Below are 22,875 nucleotides of genomic sequence, written 5' to 3'. Positions count from 1 at the left end.
AAGTTCGAGAGTGTTATTCGATGCTCGTTGACGGTGTGAGAGGAACGATCTTTGTGAGCGAGGTCGGTTCGAACAATCGGGGAGCCTGAACCACAATAATACTGAGGAAGGGGTCCTTGGCGGGTGGCAACACCAAATCTCTCCAATATCGTTCGAAGCTGTCAAAATAAACGTCCCTAGGACTTAAAGCAGGCAAACTAAAATTCTCTCTCTCTTCTTTGCACGCGGAGGTAACAGAAGGTAAAAAGGTAAATGTCGCTAGCAAGGTAATACACGGGTTACTAAACTAATACTTAATGATATGTGACGCTGAGTCTCGTTCCGAACCTCTCCCAGTGAGTCGAGGAGCGTCCAAAAATGGACCGTAAATCCGGTCCACTGGTCGACACAAATCGTACGAGTCGCGGGGCAGAAATGTCACGTCACAGTACATCAAGTCAAAACCGGACAAGTACGGACTAAAGCTGTTAACCCTCAACGACGCTTCGACCGCCTACCTAATTCACGCTATCCCGTACCTGGGAAAAGGCGCCACCATTGATAATGACCAGAAATTACCAAGCGGAGAATACTTTTTTCAAGCTGTAACGGCTCCAATACACGGCACCAATCGCACGGTGACGTGTGACAATTGGTTCACCACTGTTCCTCTGCTGATCAGAATGTTGAATCAACCTTTCAACATGTCTCTGACTGGAACTATCAGAAATAATAAACGGGAGATTCCCATGGAGATGAAGGTAGGGTCGAAGAATCCTCCTGAAACAAAGTTTTGTCACACGAAAGACATAACTTTACTTTCCCATACACCGAAGAAGAACAAAATCGTTTTGGTGGCTTCGACTTATCTCCATACCCAAGAGATAACGAACGGAAAGCCGAATATCATTCTCCACTATAATGATACAAAAGGAGGGACGGATACTTTCGATCAATTGTGTCATGCCTACTCAGTCGCTCGGAGAACGTACAGGTGGCCGATGCGGATTTTCTTTGGGATGCTCGACCAAGCAGCCGTCAATTCCCGCATTATGTGGAAACTCAAAGTCGGCGACACACGGGAATCCACTTCCGCGATCATCGTTTTGAAGAAACTGATTGCTCATCTCACCTTCCCGATGCTACACCAGAGATTGGCAGGACAATTTCTTCGGAAAGAACTACAGATGGTCACCAAAAGCATCCTTCAAATTGACAACAACCAAGAAATGGATGATCTGGAAAAAGTTCGCTTCGACCCATCGCGGAGATGCGTACTGTGCGACCGAAAGAAGGACAGAAAATCGCGTGTTGGATGTTCGGCGTGTAGAAAACCGGTTTGCGAGGAACATCGGTTCTCTTTGTGCACAACGTGTGCTAGTGAATAAAAAAATCGGATTCAGAGTTTCTTTTTGTCAAATATCACAAAGATAATAATTTTTCACTCTTCTGAACGTAAATATGTAATTAGAAGCTAATAAAACACCAAAAAAACGAATTTTATGATTTGTAATTTTTTCATTTTACCCTCCAGTAATTTTGCAAATTAAATATACTTTTTGAATGATCGGCGGATACTGCTATTTTTTTATGATAGTGATATATGTTATGCGTACAATCCTAAAATGTTAGCCCTTAATATTAAAAAATGGCGGGGTAATGATTTTTTTTTCTGAAAAAAGCCACTTTTGCTGAATTTTCACAGATATGATCAGTTTTTAGATCGCCATCTATGCTTTGACTGATAAAAATCGTTAAAAATGTTGGAGAACTCTTCAACAAACATGAAACAACCGGTTAGAAGTCATAAAACACCCATATGTCTTGTACAACTAGGTTTTTCAGCGTGGGGTGACTAGTCACCCCGTGTGGCCGTGATGTGGCCTTGCTGAGGTGTGGCCGCTAAGGGTTAATATAATCTAGCGGGAATAAGGATTCCAAGAGAAACAAAATATAGGCCACTGAAAGGAGAGAAAATACTTGCTGACAGACTTACATGTATTTCCCTATTAATCCACTTTATTCCGGAGTGCACTGCCTTCTTTTTTACAATATTAACCGCACAAGACGCGACAGTTACTGACAATAATTCATAATTTTTACCAACAGCACAAGTCCTCGCTCGCGGACCTTACCCTCGGTCTTTACAATCAACGACAATTCGGTTCGAGATCCGGGGCAAAAGTGTCCTTTCATATGGATCCTCCGGGTAATCGGGCCGCAAAAGAGAGGGATTATCCCTTCCCGTTCAGTTCTAAAAATTACCTACGAGCTATCTCTTATTTTCGCGCCCGAGGAGTTTGTGCTTGTATTGACGTTGAGGAAAAGCATCTCTCGAATGATTTCCTGTCACACTCTTGAAAAGCGATTTTTTCACATTATTAACGGTTTGTTGGAATTGATCCAAAATTGGTGGATGCAGGCGTTGAACTGGGCCGAAATTCTGATTCAGCGCTACGATATATAATGAAATTAATGGTCCGGTCAAAAGAACTGACCACTTTTTTTTGTGTGCCGGTGTTATTTCTGTCGTCGGGATCGCCGGGACATGAATTTCCATAGAAATGGGTTGTGGCTGGCATTAATAGACTTTTGGTGGTTTTCTATACAGACACTGTAAATCTACCAATGTGTTAGTATCGTTTGGATAGTCTTGAGCCCGTGCAGTATTTCTCAACAATTTAGTCCTCGATCGTACTGATTGTGGGCGCGATCGAAAGAGAATTTCTTTATTAGACAAAAGCTCCATATAGTTGTGATAGGGTTTCTGAGCTTCGTAATTCAAGTAAATGACATGTTAATTTTACCCCCCACCACCGAAATTTCCTTCATTCAGAGATAACATAGTCTCAGCGAGCTCGAGCCTGCAGACGATAGGATTGTCAGTGTACTTGTCCTGAGATTCTACTGTGTCTCTTGATTACAGCTGGGAATGACGATGAAATTTGAGTCGTTCGTTACAAAACAAGTTCGGGAGAAATCGCGAAGCCAATGTAACACGACTATCCTATCAAACCAAGTGACGACAGGTGGCAAAATTGGAAAAAATATTATCTTCTGTGAGTGGAAACGTTTAAGGAAAATACATCTTGATGAGGAAAGGAGTTAATTGCAGGATCCATTTAACAGTAAAGGTTGAAGTGTCAATAGTTGAAAAAAAAAGTAAAAATGTTCTTTAGTTTTATAGACACATTATATTTGTCTTTCTACGTAAATATCTCTGATAACTAAAACATAGTTTTCATTTTCTTCGTTGTCGATTTTTTCGTAATTCTTCGATTTGCATTGAGTTTGTTAACTCTTCAAAGTTTTACCCAAACTTTTCATGGCACAGAAAACAACTCCATGGGGTTAGTCCTTGATAATTGATTCTCCTCCTTCTTACGTAATTTTTGATTCGGACGGTACGTTGGTGAGAAAGGCAAATACGTCATCCATCGCCATCTAGAAAAAGACAGTGTTATGAATGACACAACGCGTAAAAAAAAGTTTGATAGAGAGCCCGCGACCAAAACCATGTGCAATAGCAATAGGGCCAAAACTGTATTGAATCGATTATTTTTGTCATTCTGAACCCGACTAGACGAGTAGTAGCGGTCCAAAGTGTAGCAATTGCGTGGGAGGCCTTTTTCGCTGTGTCAAAAAAAGGAAGTCGGTGGCATAGTAATACATCTGATAATTCGAATGTATATAAGTATGTCATTTCATCACGAAAACGCTCGTTTTCAGAAATTTTCCGCACAGCATATAATCTGAGGCCGTTTTTTTAAAATGTCAAAGAATTTTGCCGACATGTGTCATAGCAGCCCGGACAATTTTTTTTTAAACTTTCGTATAGTTACAAGAATTACTGAAAAACTGATTTTAGAAATTTTAGTGACGCCTATTCTCTGAAAAACAAAAAAAATGAAATCGAAGGAAAGAATTTTTTTTCGCTCTCATAGTGTAGCGTGACGTTTTCCCGAACAACCCAAATCGATGCAAACACGAACATAACCTCGAAAAATATCGCGATCTGACGCGATGTTTTAATCGAACGCGAATAACGACCGGTGAACCGCGTCACTGCTAGCAAGTGGCGGCCGTACTAGTGGGCAATACAAAGGCCCAATACAAGCGGTGGAGCACGATACTGGCGGCGCCGCGTATTAAAAACTCAAACTAATACATTTTTATCTTTGGTTAATAAAAATTCAACGCTATCTTGGAAAATTATGTAACAAGGGTTAAATGAAGCGGAAAATTATTACGGATGAAAGGAAAATATCTGCGACATAAAATTTTGTAATCAAATCCTAAAAATAATAAAATAATAATATGCTTTACTGCGCATGCGTAGATCGAATGTTCTCAAATCAGCCGCGACCCAAACAACAATTTTTCGACCACATTAAATTTTTTTTTAAATAGAACTTTGTTATGAGATAAAACATTTGTAAAAATTGTTGAATAATTAATTGAGTAAATTTGTCGATTCTTTCATTGGGAAACAATTCTGAAAAACATAAAAGCGGTATTTCGCGAATCATATCATAAAACCATAAACTTCCCCTAGGGAAAAAAGGTTGGGACAAGTACATTGATAGTCTCTTGTTTCTGGATGACATAGAAAAAAGATTTAGAACCAGGAAAAAAAATCTATAAAAATAATAAACGAAAAATTGAAAAGTTCAAAAAAATTCAACAAAAATAAAAAACAATCGAAAAAATTCTGTAAAGAAAAATAAAAAAATTTCAAAAAAATTCATAAATAAACAAATATAATAAAATCGATAGAAATAAAAATAATATCTCCAAGTAATTTGAACTTGATTGTTCGCAAGTTCGTATAGCAATATCCACTTCTCATTTTCTTCAGTGAACACATACCATTCGGTAAGAACGAATGAAAATGAGAAATAATCAGGCACATTACAAGAAATTTTCGAACCTACTCAGCCATGCAATGTTTTTTTTTTTCTATAGTCACGTACACATTTTGATAAATACCACTAGTCGAGTACGACATGTGGATTCCTGGAATTTGGAGAAAAATTATTTTGTTGTGAATTCTAACTTCATATGATATAAATAGATTAATCAACTTTATCTTTCATTTTCGTTTCATTTTGACAAGAGCGATTCGAAGGAAAATTATTTCCTCGGGAATTACTGTTCCTTAATATTAACACATGCATTAACTTTGTTTTTGATTTGTTTTCGAATGAGCAATTTGAATAAAAAGTGATGGGCCGGACAAGTACGTTTAAGACGTATTTGAACATAATTTGTACCGATCCAATCGAAGTTGAATGTTGTGAATAATACCAGGGGATCCTGAAAATCGGAGAGGAATCGATTCTTTAAAGTGTGTACCTTGTTGAAGTTACGAATGACTTTCATGTGAATTTTTAATGATTTTATTTGCATTAATTTTTCAGTAATTTTGATAAAACGTTGTGAGCCCGACAAGGATTCTCAACGCTCATTTGTCACCGGAGATTATATTTCGAATAACTGATAAATACTTGACCTCGAATTGATATAATACATTTTCCCAGAAAGAAATTCGTGCAGTTCAAAAAAGAGTATCTGCACGGTGACGGCACGGTGACTACGCGGCACTGCACGCGTGCCGTTACATACGCGTTATGTCTGTCCGAACATGACTGATTTCTAACGCCACGGCGTAACGGCACGGCGTGCTTACACCGTGCCGTTATGTGCTGCATTCGCGTACACCTCAGAAGCGGCACGGCAGCAGCACACAGGCGTCACGTAGTGCGATCATAGATGATTCCGAGACTGCACAGTACCGGCACGGTGTGTGCACTCAGTGCTGTCGAGAGACCACACCGTGCATGCACGGTGACAACTCATCGAGACGGCACGGATCTCCCTCAGACGTTACGTGGCGTCACCATTGCTACACGATGAGGCATCACGGTGCAGCGCTGAGTCTATTCAGTGCTGTTACCGTAGTACACGTTTTACTGCAGCAGAACGACTATTACACAATACGAGAACTCCGTTTTTCAATCCCAATCCGAATCCAGTGATGGAGAGTTGGCGAAAAAAATTCGATACGATACAAATTTTTACGCAGCATCTATTTATTAAATACTCAGTTCTACTGAACAATCGCAAACTTGAACCGTATATTGTAACGAAAAGCGGCTCAGCTGTGAAGCTCGGTACCAGAAAAATATAAGAATGGCAAAAATGTGTGAGAACCTGTCATAATTCCAAATGGTATGGCATGAATAAAATATCATTTTTTGTTTGGGCTAAATGTTAAGGGCTAAACTAAGATTTCTTTTGGGAGATATTTTTTTCGAAATTACGAAAATAAAAGTATAAATAAATAATAGTTTTTTTGAGAATTCTCCAAAGAAAAAAATCATATTTTTAAAGATTGGAAATTGAAAAATTGGTTGAAACCTACAGCAATGATTTTTCAAAAAATACCTTCAAAAAACCGGAGAAATGTTTAAATTTTAAAAAAGCTCAACTTGGCCTATTTTTCGGCAAGTTAATAAGTGAATAAAAAAATAGATTCTATTTTTACTAGAAAATTATAACTTCTGCGATCGACGAAAAAATCTTTAAAAAAATATCAAAAAAGCTCCCTTCAATAGATATAGATATTTGAAAAATTTAAACCTATTTGAAAAACCAACTTTTCGAAGTGACTTATTTGACGGATTTATACTCACTATATGAAGGTTTACTTATACTCTCTCCAACATTTTTTTTCTAATTACAGAACAAAATATCCAATCAAGTTTTCTGCTGTGAACAACAATAAATTGTACTCGTTCATTTTAAGCACTACATTGAACAGCCTATGGAAAATTTCCAATAATTCACTGACAAACGTTTCACATAGTTAATACCATACGAATACAAGATTTAAACATTACCAAAAACGTTGATCATCACAGTGTGCACAGATGGAATTTATATGCTTTTTGACAGTTTTATACTGAAAATATTTTTCACCTGTGATAAGTTACACTCCGTCTCATGGTATCAATGAACAATTTTCGTTCCAATTGGGTGGGATATTCGATTTATTTGTAACTCTTTCAGATTCATAATAGCTGAATTTCAAATCCATGTTTTATTCAAGTTCATTTTACAGTTTACCATGTCTTGATGTTGGTTTCTCAGCGAAAATATCTGTGGTGGCCACGAATATTTCATTATACCGCGATTTCAATTAGGTATCATTTCGATAACCCTGCGCATAGTTTTCTCCGGATGATTCCAAGGTGGCGATAAGTGAACCAGACTGTGGCATTGATACAAAATTTACAGTTCAAGTGGCGATAACTCGACCAGTTTGTAGCGATGTTAAAAAAATATTTGTAATTCTCAGGTGGTGATAACTCGACCAGATTGTAACAGTAATAACAAATTTACTTCATGTATAGGTGGCGATAACTCGACCACATTGTAGCGATGATAAAAAAAAAATTGTGATTGGCAGGTGGCGATAACTCGACCAGATTGTAACAGTAATAACAAATTTACTTCATGTATAGGTGGCGATAACTCGACCACATTGTAGCGATGATAAAAAAAAATTGTGATTCGCAGGTGGCGATAATAACTCGACCAGATTGTAACACTGATAACAAATTTACTTCATGTGCAGGTGGCGATAACTCGACCAGATTGCGATAGTGATAACAAATTTACTCCATGTTCAGGTGGCGATAACTCAACCAGATTGTGATAACGATGGAAAATTTCCTCACATTCAGAAAATTGTAGAAAATATGATAATTCATCTTCGAAATTCGGAATTTGAGATGTTTTCAATCTAATAGTAAACTACAGAGGATATAGTAGCTACTGCGTAAGTTTCATTTTCAATTCGCTCCATGCGTCTTTCATCAAATTGAAGAGGCAACCAAATAGGCATGAGAAAACCTTTATCCCGGACATCATTCAATCTGATCAGAGAATATTGTTCTTGCAGCCTTGAACACTTATAGTACCCGACTAACGACGATGGCATGGCTATGTTGAAAAAATCCTCAACCGCGTTGAATTTTTTTACTACCAGCTTAATTTCTTGGCCGATCTTCAGTACGTTATATATGATGCATATTGTTGAATCTCTCAAAATACAGCAACTGTCATTACATTTTGTTCCAAGCGTAAACTCTGGGCATTTAATGCGGTGGTACTGTTTCGCTATTCTTCCTGTCGCTGTAGTCGGAACAGGACCTTTCGTGTGTTCATGCATTAGTTTGAAATTATCGTTCCGCTTAGGTTGCCTCACTGGCATCCAATTCGTTTCCTCGGCATGTCTGTTTGCTATCTGTTGCAGAGTGAGGTGAGGTTTCCTGCAGTAGTTATTAAAAATCCGCATGTTGTTTTCGTAAGGGAAAGCAGAATAAGAATCGACCGGTCCTAATGTTTCCACATCATCCACGAGATGTAATAGTCCATGCACATTGTAGCTCAGAAAGGTTGTTCCATACAATCTTTCGCTCTGGATAACAAAAGTTCTCAAACTCAATCTTGCATACAACAATTGCTCTTTCGTTGGATTGGCAGATGTCACGATGCGCATGACTGTGTGCAAAATTAAAAAATGTTTATACAACTCATCCGATAGAATGCCTTTTAGTACGACAGGTCCTGAAAACAATAGAAATAGACGACAAGTCGTGGCTTTTCCTTGGAGGATTTCCAAGAGGCTTGCAGGAGGTCGTGCAAATTCATCAGGAATACTTTCATAACACATTCTGTATAATCTTTGTGATATGGTAGAGATTTCAAAGCCAGATAATTTGCTGTTCATGGAGAATTTTCCGTTCAACCAGGCAGAGACCATACGTTTCAAAACGCCTAGTAAGACCAAGTGCATGTACTCGAAAGGTACTTGAGTTACTAAACCCATTGGTAGTTGTGATAATGGACTATCACCATTCTTATGGTGATCCTCGTCCTCTTTTGTTTGGTACTCCGTGTCAGTGCGGAGGAGATGGTGGTCGCCGATGAAGACGACATGGTTCTCAACACCTTCACCAGTAACTCGGCATTTCGAACATGGGTTACATGAAGTGTGGCCGTGGTGATTTAGAATAAATGCTCTGGCGGGTGCATCAGCAATAAAGGCCCTGAACTGAAAAGGTACTTCTTTCCCCGACCTCATTATTCCACCTTTCTTGATTAATGTTACGGCCTCATCGATAAATAACTTGAAAAAAAGATTAGCATCCGAGGGTTTTTTTTTCCCTTTATATACTCCGATTACACCCACTGGACTGTTCTTTATATTCGCTATCCTGCATTGTATGGGCCAAATTTGATTGCTTCCTGATCTGTGCAAGGTAGCTCCGTCCGTGTTGAAATCAATTTCCAAAAAAGAGGGCCGTTCAGACGGTTCTACGCGGTCGAGGATACGATGAAGCGCTGTTTCAAATCCTAGGTGCAAATACTGGCCTGGTGGAACTTCCACTAATGCTACAGGGTGTCGTGGAGTACGCAATAATGATTTGGTCGATTTAGGAAGCGACTCAAAGCACGCATGTGACCTCAGCAAAGCAAGTAATTCATCACCAGCTTCCGCGGTTATACGTTTTTTGACGAAGAATGCGGCCAGCTTTTCTCGGAACGTTTTTTTCCCTTCAATTTCATCAAATGAGCTCGAGATTAGATCTTCTGAACAGACCTCAAAACAATGTCGATCTTCATCATCACCAGAGGAGTCGTATCGGCTCTTGTCCGCTTCAATTGATGAAATATTTGACCTTCCGTCGACATAATTTTGATCATAAAGTGTTTGCTGCGGTGGATCAACTTGCGATAACGAAGCCATTGAAACGTTTGATGAAATCGGCGAGATGTCCATTTCATTAGCACTGTAAGCAGTATTAGGTCTTATAATTTCTTGTTCAGGTGCATAAGTTGCTTCTTCATAAAGGGCTGCCGATGATTCTTTGTCGTTTCGCCGCATTTGAAGCCGCTTGCGTTGTCGTAACGACAGTTCGTTGTACGATTTACGTCCGCTTGGATTTTCTCCAACTCTTTTCATTTTGTGGGCGAAAGAAAAACTTCTATCGTAAGCAGAAACTGCAGAGATAAAAAAATATAAAAATTACAAAATGAACGATGCAATTCGATATTGTTTTTTCGAGTTCATCGTAGCGGAGAGTAGGCCCTGGATAAATTTATCGCATGATTAAAAATCTAATTGCAAACAATGATTTGATGTTTCTCGTTGAATTAATCTTCAGTTTTTGTGTCCGCCGAGAATACTTACTACGAGGTACCCCGATTTTTAGGGAAAGTTGTTTGGGTAGTTTCTTTTTAATCGCAATTTGAGATCCGTAAATAGGATTATTTATCTACGGCTCGCATTCCATCAAAATTTTGAGCAAATTGCGAAATACTGCTGAAATTGGTAGAAATTTCGAAAAATCGAAGTCATGAATGTGGGAAAAACTCTCAGAGTCAAGAACCCCAGACGCTATATCATGTTGTGGAGCATTACTCAGGCATCGCGGAAGCATTATTCTCATTTTAAGGTTTACCTAGCAACAACGCCAACGCTACGCGCCCGCTGTACCGGCGAAAAACATGATAATGATGTTTGGCAACGAATAAATATAACCATGGCAATGAATACAGGCTTCACATTTTGATATATCCAAATGTCTTTTTTTAAAAAAGATTATTCGTATCACATTACATTTAAAAAACATCATCAAGATTTGTTTAAGTGACAAAATAATTTAACATCTGCTCAAGGTAAACTATTTGAGTATTTTTTCAATTTTGCGAACGTTAAGGGCTTGGAAAACACAGAAAAAAATCCGCCCATTTCAGATGTGATGGCCTACAATTTTTTATATATATTATCAATGTCGTTTCGGAATTTTTTCGAATTCTTAAAATATAACTTTTTTTTCTCAAAAGGAAATTCTTTTAAAAATAAGGAATGTTTGTAAACATCAAAATACATTATGAGGGTGCTTTTTAGACACAATGCGTTCAAATGAGAAAAAAAACAACGAAATCTGCGAGGGTCGTGGCCGCGGATCTACATACTTGGGCTGGTATACCTCATACAGACTTGTCCCAAGTATACTTTTTACGCATTTCGATACGTTATTGTTTTATGCATTTCTTTTAAGAGGACAGATCATTCAGTAAATCGCAACCGTGAGTGCGAGCAAAGAGATAGCTGCAAATTTCTAAATCGAAATTCTTATTAATACAATTTGACCGATTGAAAGAAGGCTATGTCAGCCGATTTTTGCCATCCTGCGTAGGCTGGCACAGCCTTTTTTTAATCCGTTAAACTATGTCAAAGAATTTAAATTCCAAAAATTCCAAGTGAGGTTAGTCGATTCTTAAGAGTATGGATCAGTCGATTTCGAATTTTCGAAATCGAAATTCTTTGATACAGTTTGATCGATTAAAAAAAGGCTCTGTCAGCCTACGCAGAACGATGGCAAAAATCGACTGACAGAGCCTTTTTTTAATCGGTCAAACTGTCTCAAAGAATTTCGATTTCGAAATTTGCAACTATCTCTCTCGCACTCACGGTTGCGATATACCAACTGATCCATCCTCTTAAGCGAGTTTATTGCCAGTGACTTTAGAGAAGCCATTTCGTTTCCAACTGTTTGTGATGTGTTTCTCTAATGATAAAATTATCACAGTAGTTCACAGATTGCAAGTTCACGTATTTCTTTTTATCAATTATTTATTATTATTCTTTTAAATGTCATCAAAAGATTTTGCATTTTTCCACACACATTTTTAAGTTTTATTTGTTTCATTATCTTTCGTGGCACTAGTAAAAATTTCATGCAATACAGATTACATACATCTATATACCATCTATATGCGTTGAGGTGACGCAAAAAAATCGATATTTTTTTTTCTCGGAGTTCCAACAGAAATCGTTAGTACATCAAAAAAAGTAATTTTTCAAAAGTAGTAGAGCTAGGCGGGTTCCCCCCCATGTAGGAATCTACCTTACCGACCGTCGGTAAAGTAGATTCCCTCTGTCGGTAAAGCAGATTCCCCCGTCGGTAAAGTGGATTCTCCTTTTTAACCCAAACATCGGTAAAAAAGGATGAGCACTTTAACCCAAACGTCGGTAAAAAAGGATAGCTACTCTAACCCAAACGTCGGTAAAAAAGGATGGTCACTCTAACCCAAACAAACCCAAACGTCGATAAAAAAAGGACGATCACTCTAACCCAAACGTCGGTAAAAAAGGATGGTTACTCTAACCCAAACGTTGGTAAAAAAGGATGAGCACGCTAACCCAAACTTCGGTAAAATAGCGTGCCGTCTCAAACGTCGGTAAAATAGCGTGCTCAATTCCAAACGAGCGGAAACATCGACAAAATCCCCCAACTTGAATGGCGGTGCCCAAACAGTCGTTAAGGCGGACTTCCCGAACAGTCGTTGAGGCGGACTTCCCAAACAGTCGTTGAGGCGGACTTCCCGTACAGTCGTTGAGACGGACTTCCTCGGAGAGCGAGGATTCGCGCCCTCGGGATAGCCGCTGTCAGGATGGCAAACTGTCAGGATGGTGAGACGGGACAGCCGCCGGCAGGATGGCCAACTGTCAGGATGGCAAAACAGATTCGCGCAAAACTGGTCGCCCCGAAACGTGAGGATTCAAAGTGCGCGCCCTCGGAATAATAGCAGGCGGGAATTTCTGCCTTACCGACCGATGGTAAAGTAGATTCCCTCTGTCGGTAAAGCAGATTCCCCCGTCGGTAAAGTGGATTCTCCTTTTAACCCAAACATCGGTAAAAAAGGATGAGCACTCTAACCCAAACGTCGGTAAAAAAGGATGAGCACTCTAACCCAAACGTCGGTAAAAAGGATGAGCACTCTAACCCAAACGTCGGTAAAAAAGGATGACCACTCTAACCCAATCGTCGGTAAAAAAGGATGACCACTCTAACCCAAACAGTCGGTCATGCAGATTTTCAAACCCAAACAGTCGGTAATGCAGATTTCCAAACCCAAACAGACGGTCATGCAGATTTCCAAACCCAAACAGTCGATAAAAGGATGACCACTCTAACCCAAACAAGCCCAAACAGCCGGTAATGCGGATTTTTAACCCAAACGAGTTATCGAACTGGGATCAAACCCAAACACGGTCAAAGTGGGATAGTTCACGCAAATGCCGATAGATGGCGTTCGAGTAGTGGATATCTCGTGTGCGGAGCGTCGGCTGGTCGAGCATATAAGGCAGCGAGTAGCGCGTGGATTTCCGGATATATTACAATGGTAAGTCTATCTCAAAATAATTTTCTGGTTCCCAAAACCGGAACGCTTTAACCCAACAGACCCAAACGTGTGCGCCTCAAGATGGCCGCCGCCAGGATAGCCGCTGGCAGCTATCAAGCGATCCACCTGGCTAGGAGTTTACCGGCAAAGTCGATCACGCCGGCACAGGATAGTCACTGATAAACGTGTGGGGGTTCGAAATGCACGCCGCAAGATGGCCACCGCCAGCTGTCGGGATCGCGGATAACCACCGTCAGCTATCAGGAGAGCCACCTGGCTAAAGTTTACCGGCAGTCGGCGAGGCAGATCATGATTCTGCGGTGGGGGGATTCCAACTCTGTAGTTTTTGGCGGGAGATTCGAATGCCACAATTTTGGGCGGGAACTCTCAGTCAGGATGGCCACCGGCAGCTATCAGGATGGCTAGGAGTTCCTACCGACCGTCGGTAAGGTAGATCATGCTTCCGCGGTGGGGGATTCGAACGCTGTAGTTTTTTGTGGAAGATTCTAACGTCACAGTTTTGGTGGGAGATTCGAACATTGTATTTTTGGTGGGAGATTCGAACCTCACAGTTTTGGTGGGAGATTTGAATTCTGTATTTTTGGCTGGAAGATTCGAACGCCTCAGTTTTGGTGGGACATTCGAATACTGTATTTTGGGTGGAAGATTCCAACGTCACAGTTTTGGCGGGAGATCCGAACCCCCACAGTTTTGGTGCGAGATTTGAATTCTGTATTTTTGGCTGGAAGATTCGAACGCCTCAGTTTTGGTGGGAGATTCGAATACTGTATTTTGGGTGGGAGATTCGAACGCCACAGTTTTGGCGGGAGATTGGAATGCCACAGTTTTGGGTGGGAGATTCGAGCGCTGTAGTTTCGGGCGGGAACTGTCAGTCAGGATGGCCGCCGCCAGTTATCAAGATGGCCACCGTCAGCTATCAAGATGGCCACCGTCAGCTATCAAGATGACCACCGCCAGCTATCCGGATATCAGGAGAGCGACCTGGCGGGATGGCTAGGAGTACCCACTGACCGTCGGTTAGGTAGATTCCCCGCTTTGACCCAAACAGCTATAAATACGAGGGCTTCAACCCAAACAGTCGGTAATGCAGATTCTTAAGCCCAAACAGACCCATACAGTCGGTAATGCAGATGTTCAACCCCAAACGTGCGCGGGGATGTGCGCGCCTCGAGATAGTCGACTATCAGGATAGTCCACATTAGCGACCGCTGTTGGTTAGTCGATACCTCCGGGGGGAGATACCCCGAAAACTAAATCCCGAGACGTTAGTGGTAGCGGTGGCGGACGTCAGACTGGTCTGAAAAAACAAGCAAAGTCTCTCTAGTCCGGATTCTATACTAATTCCTTTGTTGCGCGCCTCAGGATAGCCAGCTATCAGGATGGCCAACTATCAGGATAGTCAGCTGTCAGGATAGTTAAGGTTAGGATATTCAGCTATCAGGATAGTTGAGGTTAGGATAGTCAGCTATCAGAATAGTTGAGGTTAGGATGGTCGACCGTCATGATAGTTGAGGTTAGGATAGCCATGGGTGGGACATTCAAAGTGCCGGCCTTGGGATAGACAGCTATCAGGATAATTGAGGTTAGGATAGCTAACTGTCAGGAAAGGTTAGAATAGCCATGAGCGGGAAATTCAAAGTGCCGACCTTGGGATAGCCGACTATCTAGATGGGCAGCTATCAGAATAGTGGAGGTTAGGATAGTCAACTGTTGTGATAGTTGAGGTTAGAATATCCGCGAGCGAGAAAGTGCTGGTCTTGGGAAAGCCGAATATCAAGATGGGCAGCTATCAGGGCAGTTGAGGTTAGAATAGCCATCAGCGGGAAATTCAAAGTGCCGGTCTTGGGATAGCCGACTATTGGCGATCAGGATAGTCAACTATTTGTCGCCAATGAACCCGGAGCAGGATCCCATTGGTGGACAGCGGAGACACAAACCCAGGACAGCGGAGACACGAACCCACCGCCGAACCTCATCGGTGGACAGCGAACCCAGGGCCGAATCGCATTCGTGGACAGCGAAGACACAAACCCTGAGCAGAATCTCATTTGTGGACAGCGGAGACAGGACCGAATCTCATTGGTGGAGAGCGGAGCCAGGGAAGAATCTCATTGGTGGATAGCACAGACACGAAACCACCGTCGGAATAGTCGACTATCGGTAGATCATCCGAATAGTTGGAGTCATATACAAACGTGCGGGGATTCAAAGTGCACGCCTCACGATAACCAACTATCGGGATGGCTAGCTATCAGGATAGAGAACTGTCAGGATAGTCGGCTATCGGAATAGTCAGCTAACAATAAAGTTGAGGCTAGCGCGTTATCAAAGTAGATTTCCATGCAAACACGACGTTACTGCAGACTTCACAATCCAAACACGTCGGTAGTGCAGATTTCCCAAACGAGTCTAAACACGTCGGTAATGCATGTTCCATACCCCCTCCACAAACACCCGGGGGCACGAGCTTACATACGGGTCTGGAAACTCGGTCGAATTCGGAGGGTCTCTTATTGAAGAAAATTTTAGACTGCATTGGCCGCTAGAGGCGCAGCTGTCTTATGGACCACGATGGCTAGGGACGGGGCAGTAGAGGTATCTGCCTATCTCCGTCGCACCTGAAGATTATGATTATCCGGCAGGCAAGATCTCAGCGCAGCGTGTTGTCGATTTTCCACTGATATTTTCATGCTTAAGGGATCTACCCCCACCACCAACATTTGAACCCAGTCTCCAAACCCGTATGTAAGACCGTGTCCGGGAGTGTGTGGTGGGATCAGGATAGCCAACTATTGGGATAGCCAACTGCGGTGGGGGTTTTGAACACTACAGTTTTGGCGGGAGATTCGAATGTTGCATTTTCGGTGGGAGATTCAAACACTGCAGTTTTTCTGGAAGATTCTAACGCTGCAGTTTCAGTGGGAATCCAAACCGTCGGTAATTAAAATTCCCCAAACTAACTGTCGGTAACTAAAATTCCCCAACTATCGGAATAGTCGATTATCGGGATAGCTGAATTCCTCATGCGGAAATGTTACCGGGCGGTGATTCGAACGTTTTGATGGGAGATTCGGACGTTGCAGTTCTGGAGGGCGTTTCGAACACTACCTTTTTGGCGAAAGGTTCGAACGCGCGGGCCATGCGGAGCGATCGGAACAGCGAACTATCAGAATAGTTGAGATTAGAATAGTCAACTTTCGGGACATTTGAGGTTAGAATGATCAACTGTCCGGGTAGTTGAGGTTAGAACGGCCGACTATAAAGATAATTGAGGTTAAAATAGTCTAGTCGACTGTCAGCAATCAGGATAGTCGAGGTTAGAATGGTCAGTTATCGGATAGTTGAGGTTAGAATAATCAATTGTGAGGATAGTTGAGGCTACAATAATCGACTATCAAAATAGTTGAGGTTGGAATAGCCAACTATCAGGATACTTGAGGTTAGAATAGCTTCCGGATAGTCAGCGATCAGGATAGCCGACTATTGGGATAGAGATCAAGATGGCTGACTATAACCCATACTGTCGGTAATGGCTTACCAAACGGCCGATGTCCAAACGGACGGTGGGAAATTTAATTTGCAACCCGAGTCCACTGGCGGAAGATTCCGCTGTATTGGTGGGAGACTCGAACGCGCGTGCTCCCGATCAAGATAGCCGGCCATCAGGATAGTCGACTAACCTGAACCGTCAGTGATGCATAAGTTCAACTAGACGATCGAAACCCTACCCAAGCACACATCGTCAATGCCCTACTGAACCGAAACAAATGGTCGGTAAACCCGAACGGTCCGTAAACCCAACATTATTTCTCACTTGACAAGCTTTTAACAAAACGAACTCGTAGAATCCCATTGATAGGAAAAACGCAAACCCGAGCAGCGGAGACACGAACCCGAGCAGCGCAGACGAGAACCCGGGCAACGGAGACACGAACCCATCGTCGAAAATCCGAGTCGTGAGAAATTGAAAGCGCTGGATAGTTTTCGGCGAAAAATCCCTGGCGGGAGATTAGAACGCAGCAGTTTTGGTGAGTCATTCGAACGCTGCAGTTTCAGTGGAAGATTGGAACGCGCGGGCCCCGCGATCAGAACAGCCAATAGCAGAGTTCCTTCTGGAAGCTCAGGCGCCCTCGCGATAACCTCCTGCTGGGAGATTAGAACGCTGCAGTTTTAGCGGGAGATTCGAGAGCGCGCAGGCTAGCCGACCATCAGGATAGTTGAGGTCAACTATCAGGATAACTGAGATTGACCATCGGGATAGTTGAGGTTTGAATAGTCAACCATCAGCAGAGAACAACAGGGCCGCGGGAAATGGACTATAGAGCGCGCAGCGACATGCTTCACACATTCAAAGTGTCGGGCAACCCCCTCCACCTCTCTCATATGTCGCTGCCAAGCAAGCCATAGCATACGAGCGATGGCCGGGAAAGAAATTCTTCCTGTCATTTTTCTGATGCAATTCATGAATATTTGTAAATTACATGGACTTGTAACGGCAGTTTCATAAAACTTCAGAAGACGTAACAGTTGGATTTGAGGGCAATATCACAGTGTGGTTTCAATTTTTGCTGAGTTTCCAGACCTGTATGTAAGGCCGTGGTTCGAGCACACTGATAGTGACACGGTAGCTAGTTCCAGCACTAAGCGGACTCCAGCCCATAGGGCTCGTTGTTCCAGGTAAATCTATGTTCTCTGCTATCAACATAGTTGAGGTTAGAATAGTCACGTTGATTACGTATTCAGCATTCGAGATACATTGTTCGTCTGAGTGATGCAATCCAACTCTTTTCCCTGGAGGCTGCACTGGACGACTTCGGAGGGGTCATTTTTCCGGTTATTTGGCGACGCTGTACAAGTGACGACGATGAGAGGCCACGTTGGTTGGTTCCAGGGCCCACTGTCGCGATGAAACAGCGATCTTTCAATGGACGGGTGGCTCACCAGTAGAATCTTGCGCAAGGTCAGGGCGCAGTGTGGGTTAGGGACAGGGTGCCGACGATGTTTCGAACAACGACGTTCGTCGAGCCCGAATCGTTGGCTGCGGATGGTGCTTGCGGAATACCCAACTGTCGGGATAGCCAGCAATCAGTATAGCCGTCCATCAGGTTAGTCGGCGATCAGAATAGCCAGCTGTCAGGATAACTAACTATCGGGATGGTTAGCTATCAGGATAGTCGAGGTTGGGATATTCAGCTATCAGGATAGCCGAGTGTTGGAAATGGCCGAACAGACACGACCCGATATTTTGATCTGTACGAACCCAGAGTCGAATCTCAGTGGCGGGAAATCCAACTAATGTTCTAGTTAACTATTTGAATAGTTAAAGTTCACTATCAGAATAGTTAAAGTTAACTATCAGAATAGTTAAAGTTAACTATCAGAATAGTTGACTATCAAAAGCAGTTGAATGACAAAAGTATGACATCAAATGACAAAAGTATGAAGCAGTTGACTATCCGAATAGGTGAAGTTGGCTATGGTAATAGTTGCAGTGACTATCGGAATAGTTGCAGTCAATGATTAGAAAACACACGGTCGTTATTTACGTCTTGAGTGGCACAGTCAAACGTGTGCTCTTGGCATCGCCGACACGCGGCGACTTCAGAGTCCATCCCGAATCGCTGAAACCTCACTTTACCTGGATGGTGCTGTGCAGAATCGACCGAGGCACACTCTTGATCTCGTAGTAGGGTAATTGCCGTATTTTCACCATAGTTGTGTTTGAGTCAGAGATGCATGCTTTTGCACCTAGGAGCGGATCGTACCACGGTGACTCGAAGAAGAAAGTCCGTGGAGTCACCGCTTCATGATGTGGTTCCGCTGGAAGCCCTGTACGTTTACCACGTACTCCCGATCTCGTAGTAGGGTACTTGCCCCGTTTTCAGCATAGTTCGAGTCAGATATGCATGACTTTTGATTCTGGTTGAGATCGTATCATGGTGGCTTGAACAAAAAAATCACTGCCAGTTCTTTGACGATGAACTTGCCGTGGTTCTGCTGGAAGCCCTATGTGTCCATCACGTACCCCGTGACTGACGAAGACGCATGCCACAATATAACGGATATGTTGCCCTGGGGACACTCTGGAGCTGTGAAGGGGCATGGGCAGCACACGCGACCTCAGACATCGGCACGATGGACAACGTCGGAAAAATGCTCAAATAGTTCCTGCTTGAGAAGAAACTGGCAGCTTTGTGCGTAAACGGTTCAAGGCATTGATCTGAGATAAATCACGGATATGACCCGACAGCCATCGCCAGGCTCGACAAAAAATGTCTTCCTACTGAAACGCATCACGGACGCGTTCGAGAAGGATCCGATGATGTTCGAACAGATTTTACAGACCGACGAACTCCCAAAGTACATGGACGGTAACGAAATTAAATTGAATCCACCATTGATTATAAATAATCTTTATTTATTGGAACAAATCTTAGCAAAAATTACAAATCTGTTTTATTTATCCAACTATTGTGCGAGTTATCGAATCACTTTACGTAGACTCCACTCTTTTTTCTCCACGAAATGCATCTCAGGGGACTCATAAGAGCTCTTCTTCGTAGAAACTTATGGCAATGGGCTCAGTAGTCCTTCAGCTTGTGTGTTACTGTCGAAGTTACCACTCGACTCACCGTGTGACCGACCTAAAACTTGAGTGCTTTGCGACGGCGTTCACGAGGCAATGTTTAGACTTTGACGGTAATAACTTCGTTCCTTTTCATGCCAGTAGTACCTGACGTTGCTGCGTCCCTGAATCCAGCTACACAGCGATACTGGCCTCGCGCAACTCCTCGATGATCGAGAAGATTTCGTTGACGTGGCCAGCCGATCGTTCGGCCACCAGCAGTCGATCTACCAGCTCATTCGGGTCGTCCCAGTATGCGTAGTTCATTCGCATGTCCCTTCGCGCGACCTTGTATCGAGGCAAGACACTACCTGTTTTCTGCCCTCCGAAGAGTGCCACGTAGTTCTTGCACTTGCTACTATTTTTCTTGCGTATATCTTCGTCCGGACTGTAGTGTTTCCTGTGGGCGTCAGTGCTTTGCAGGATCTTTCCATACGTGTTCCGGTCTTCCGCGCTAACGAGCCGGGGGTCAGGCTCCTTTCTGAAGAGCAATTCGAACAAGCCGACGCTCGATTGATACTTGTCACCACCCACGACAACACTCTCCTTCTCGAAACGAATGGGTGAGTCTCCGATCATCGTTCTACCATACGGTAGTTTTCGAACTCCGTAAGTTGTGTCGAGATACTTCTTTCTGTTTGTGTGAAGATATTTGCTGACGGCAGGAGCCGATACTCCTTTCCCATCCTCCAGCACCTCATAATATTCGTCAAATGTGCGTGGGTCAGCACTGCGTGAATCAGCTCCTGCAGGACTCTGTTCACGTAGAGATCAGCTGGACTGTGTCCGTATAGATCAACGGAACTGTGTGTGCTCTGCAAGAGTTTAGGAGAATATTTACTGCCAGTCGCAGGACTCCCGAGTCGATGAAGCCATTATGTGCTTCGACCACTCTACTACGGAAGTCGTTTTCTGCTCAAACCATTTTTCTGCGGGAGTCGGTATCTGCTCCGGCCATTCTTCTACGGGAGTCGTTTTCTACTTCGACCATTCTTCTGTATCGTAATGTTTTGAAGGAATTTTCCATCTTATCGTGAGAGGTCTTAGGCTTCTTACTTGCATTAACAAGACGTTCGAGAGGTTCGACGATGGGTTTGAAAGTTTCGGTGATAGCTCTTTCCCTTGATTGTTTATCCGCCTTCTGAATCATGTACTTGCGTTTAACTTCATCTCTCATCTTTTCTCATCTGACTGAGCGTTCGTTTCTCGCGACGGAACTGCGCCGCCGCACCATCGCTTCGACCGTCGATGATGCACTGCGAAGTGTCACGCGGTGCGCAATATATTAATAGCAAAACAGGCGGAGGTTTTTTTGCACCTGTCAGATCTGCTTCCACGATTCTTATCGATTACGAGAAATCCGTTTATTGACGTCAACTATTCCAATAGTCAACCGCAACTGTTTCAATAGTCAACTACAACTATTCCTATAGTTGATTTCAAATGTTCGCATGTCAACTGCAACTATTCCAACAGTTAACTACGACTATTCCGATAGTTAACTACGACTATACACATAGTCAACTGCACTATTCCGGTAGTCAACTTCACCACAAACATAGTCAACTGCAACTATTCCGATGGTTAACGTCAGTTCGTTGGCTTTCCCGCCACTGGGATTTCCAGCGATGGGATTCGACTCTGGGTTCGTTCGGGTCGAAATATTGGGCCGTGTTTAGTAGGCCATTACCGACAGTTGGCTATCCTGACAGTTGGCTATCCCGATAGCTGGCTACCCCAACAGTTGGCTATCCCGACGGCCGACTATTCCGATAGTGTCTACCTTCCGCAGCCGCGGCTCCAACGATCGATAAACGTCGTTGCTCAACGGCACCCTATCCCTAACACGATTAACTCAACACGGAAAAGAGTCTGCTTGCACCACTCAGATGAGATGTATGTGGAATATGTGATCAACCGTGTATGACCTCAACTATCCTGAGAGCAGAGATTTACCTGGAACCATATGGGCCGGAGTACACTTAGTGCCGGAGGGAGCCGCCGTGTCGCTATCGGTATGCTCGAACCACGGTCTTACGCACAGACCAGGAAACTCGACAAAAATTATCACCACGCGACGCTTTTATATTGCCTCCCCAGATAACCTCCAATTGTTACGTCTTCTAAAGTTTTATGAAACAGTAACTCTGGTTACAAGAGTCCATGTAATCTACAAATGTTCATAAATGTCATCAGAAAGAATTTCTTTCCCGGCCATCTCTCTCGTATGCTACGGCTTGCTTAGCAGCGACATACGAGAGGGGGTAAACTGACACTTTGATTGTGTGATCGATACGTCACTGCGCGCTCTACAGCCCACAAGTGGAACTACCTTTCACAAGCGGCCCTCTACTGACTAACCTCTACTATCCCGATGGGTAATTATTCTAACCTCGATTATCTCGATAGTCAACCTTAACTATCCTGATGGTTGGCTGTCCTGACTGATGGTCGACCCCAACTGTCCTGATGGTTGGCTGTCCCGACTGATAGTCGACCTCAACTATCCTGATGGTTGGCTGTCTTGACTGATGGTCGGCTAGCCCGTCAAAACTACGTGTCTCCCGCCAGTAGGCTCTCTCGACAAGGCCTCCCTACCCTACTTACCGTTTGGGGTTAGTGGAAAATCTGCATTACCGACGTTAGCCATCCCGTCTACGCTGGGCAATTGACTATCCCGTTCGCGAGGCCCGCCATTTAAATTCTCCAGTCCTCTACCCAGCGTCTCTATGTGACTCCAACTAATGGTCAACCATTTCGATAGTTGACTTTCACAATCCAGATAGTCAACGATGGGTTCGTATCTCCGCTGTCCACCAATGAGATTCTGCTCTGGGTTCGCTGAACGGCAATGGGATTCTCCCTTGGTTTCACTGTCCACCAATGGGATTCAGCCCTGGGTTCAATGTCCACCAATGGGATTCAACCCTGGGTTGGCCGACCTCCAATGGGATTTTGCTCTGCGTTCGTTCGGTAGGCAATCAGCG

The 22,875-nt window shown here is 43.1% G+C and overlaps 1 protein-coding gene across 5 annotated transcripts in view; it reads right to left on the bottom strand.

Moving 5' to 3' along the window:
* Positions 1-3,153: 3,153 nt before the first annotated feature.
* The window catches only part of LOC122406617 (solute carrier family 23 member 2), a 1,354,473-nt gene continuing 1,334,751 nt past the window's right edge, over positions 3,154-22,875 (bottom strand). For all 5 annotated transcript variants that reach the window (XM_043412169.1, XM_043412170.1, XM_043412168.1 and 2 more), the window contains one exon: positions 3,154-3,423. In XM_043412169.1, coding sequence (XP_043268104.1) covers positions 3,303-3,423 — 121 coding nt within the window. In that variant the 3' untranslated portion in view covers positions 3,154-3,302. The remainder of the gene's footprint in view (positions 3,424-22,875) is intronic.

This window comes from Venturia canescens, chromosome 2, assembly GCF_019457755.1.
Source record: "Venturia canescens isolate UGA chromosome 2, ASM1945775v1, whole genome shotgun sequence".
NCBI classification, from domain to species: Eukaryota; Metazoa; Arthropoda; class Insecta; order Hymenoptera; family Ichneumonidae; genus Venturia; species Venturia canescens.
This window is presented reverse-complemented; position numbering and strand designations above follow the sequence as displayed.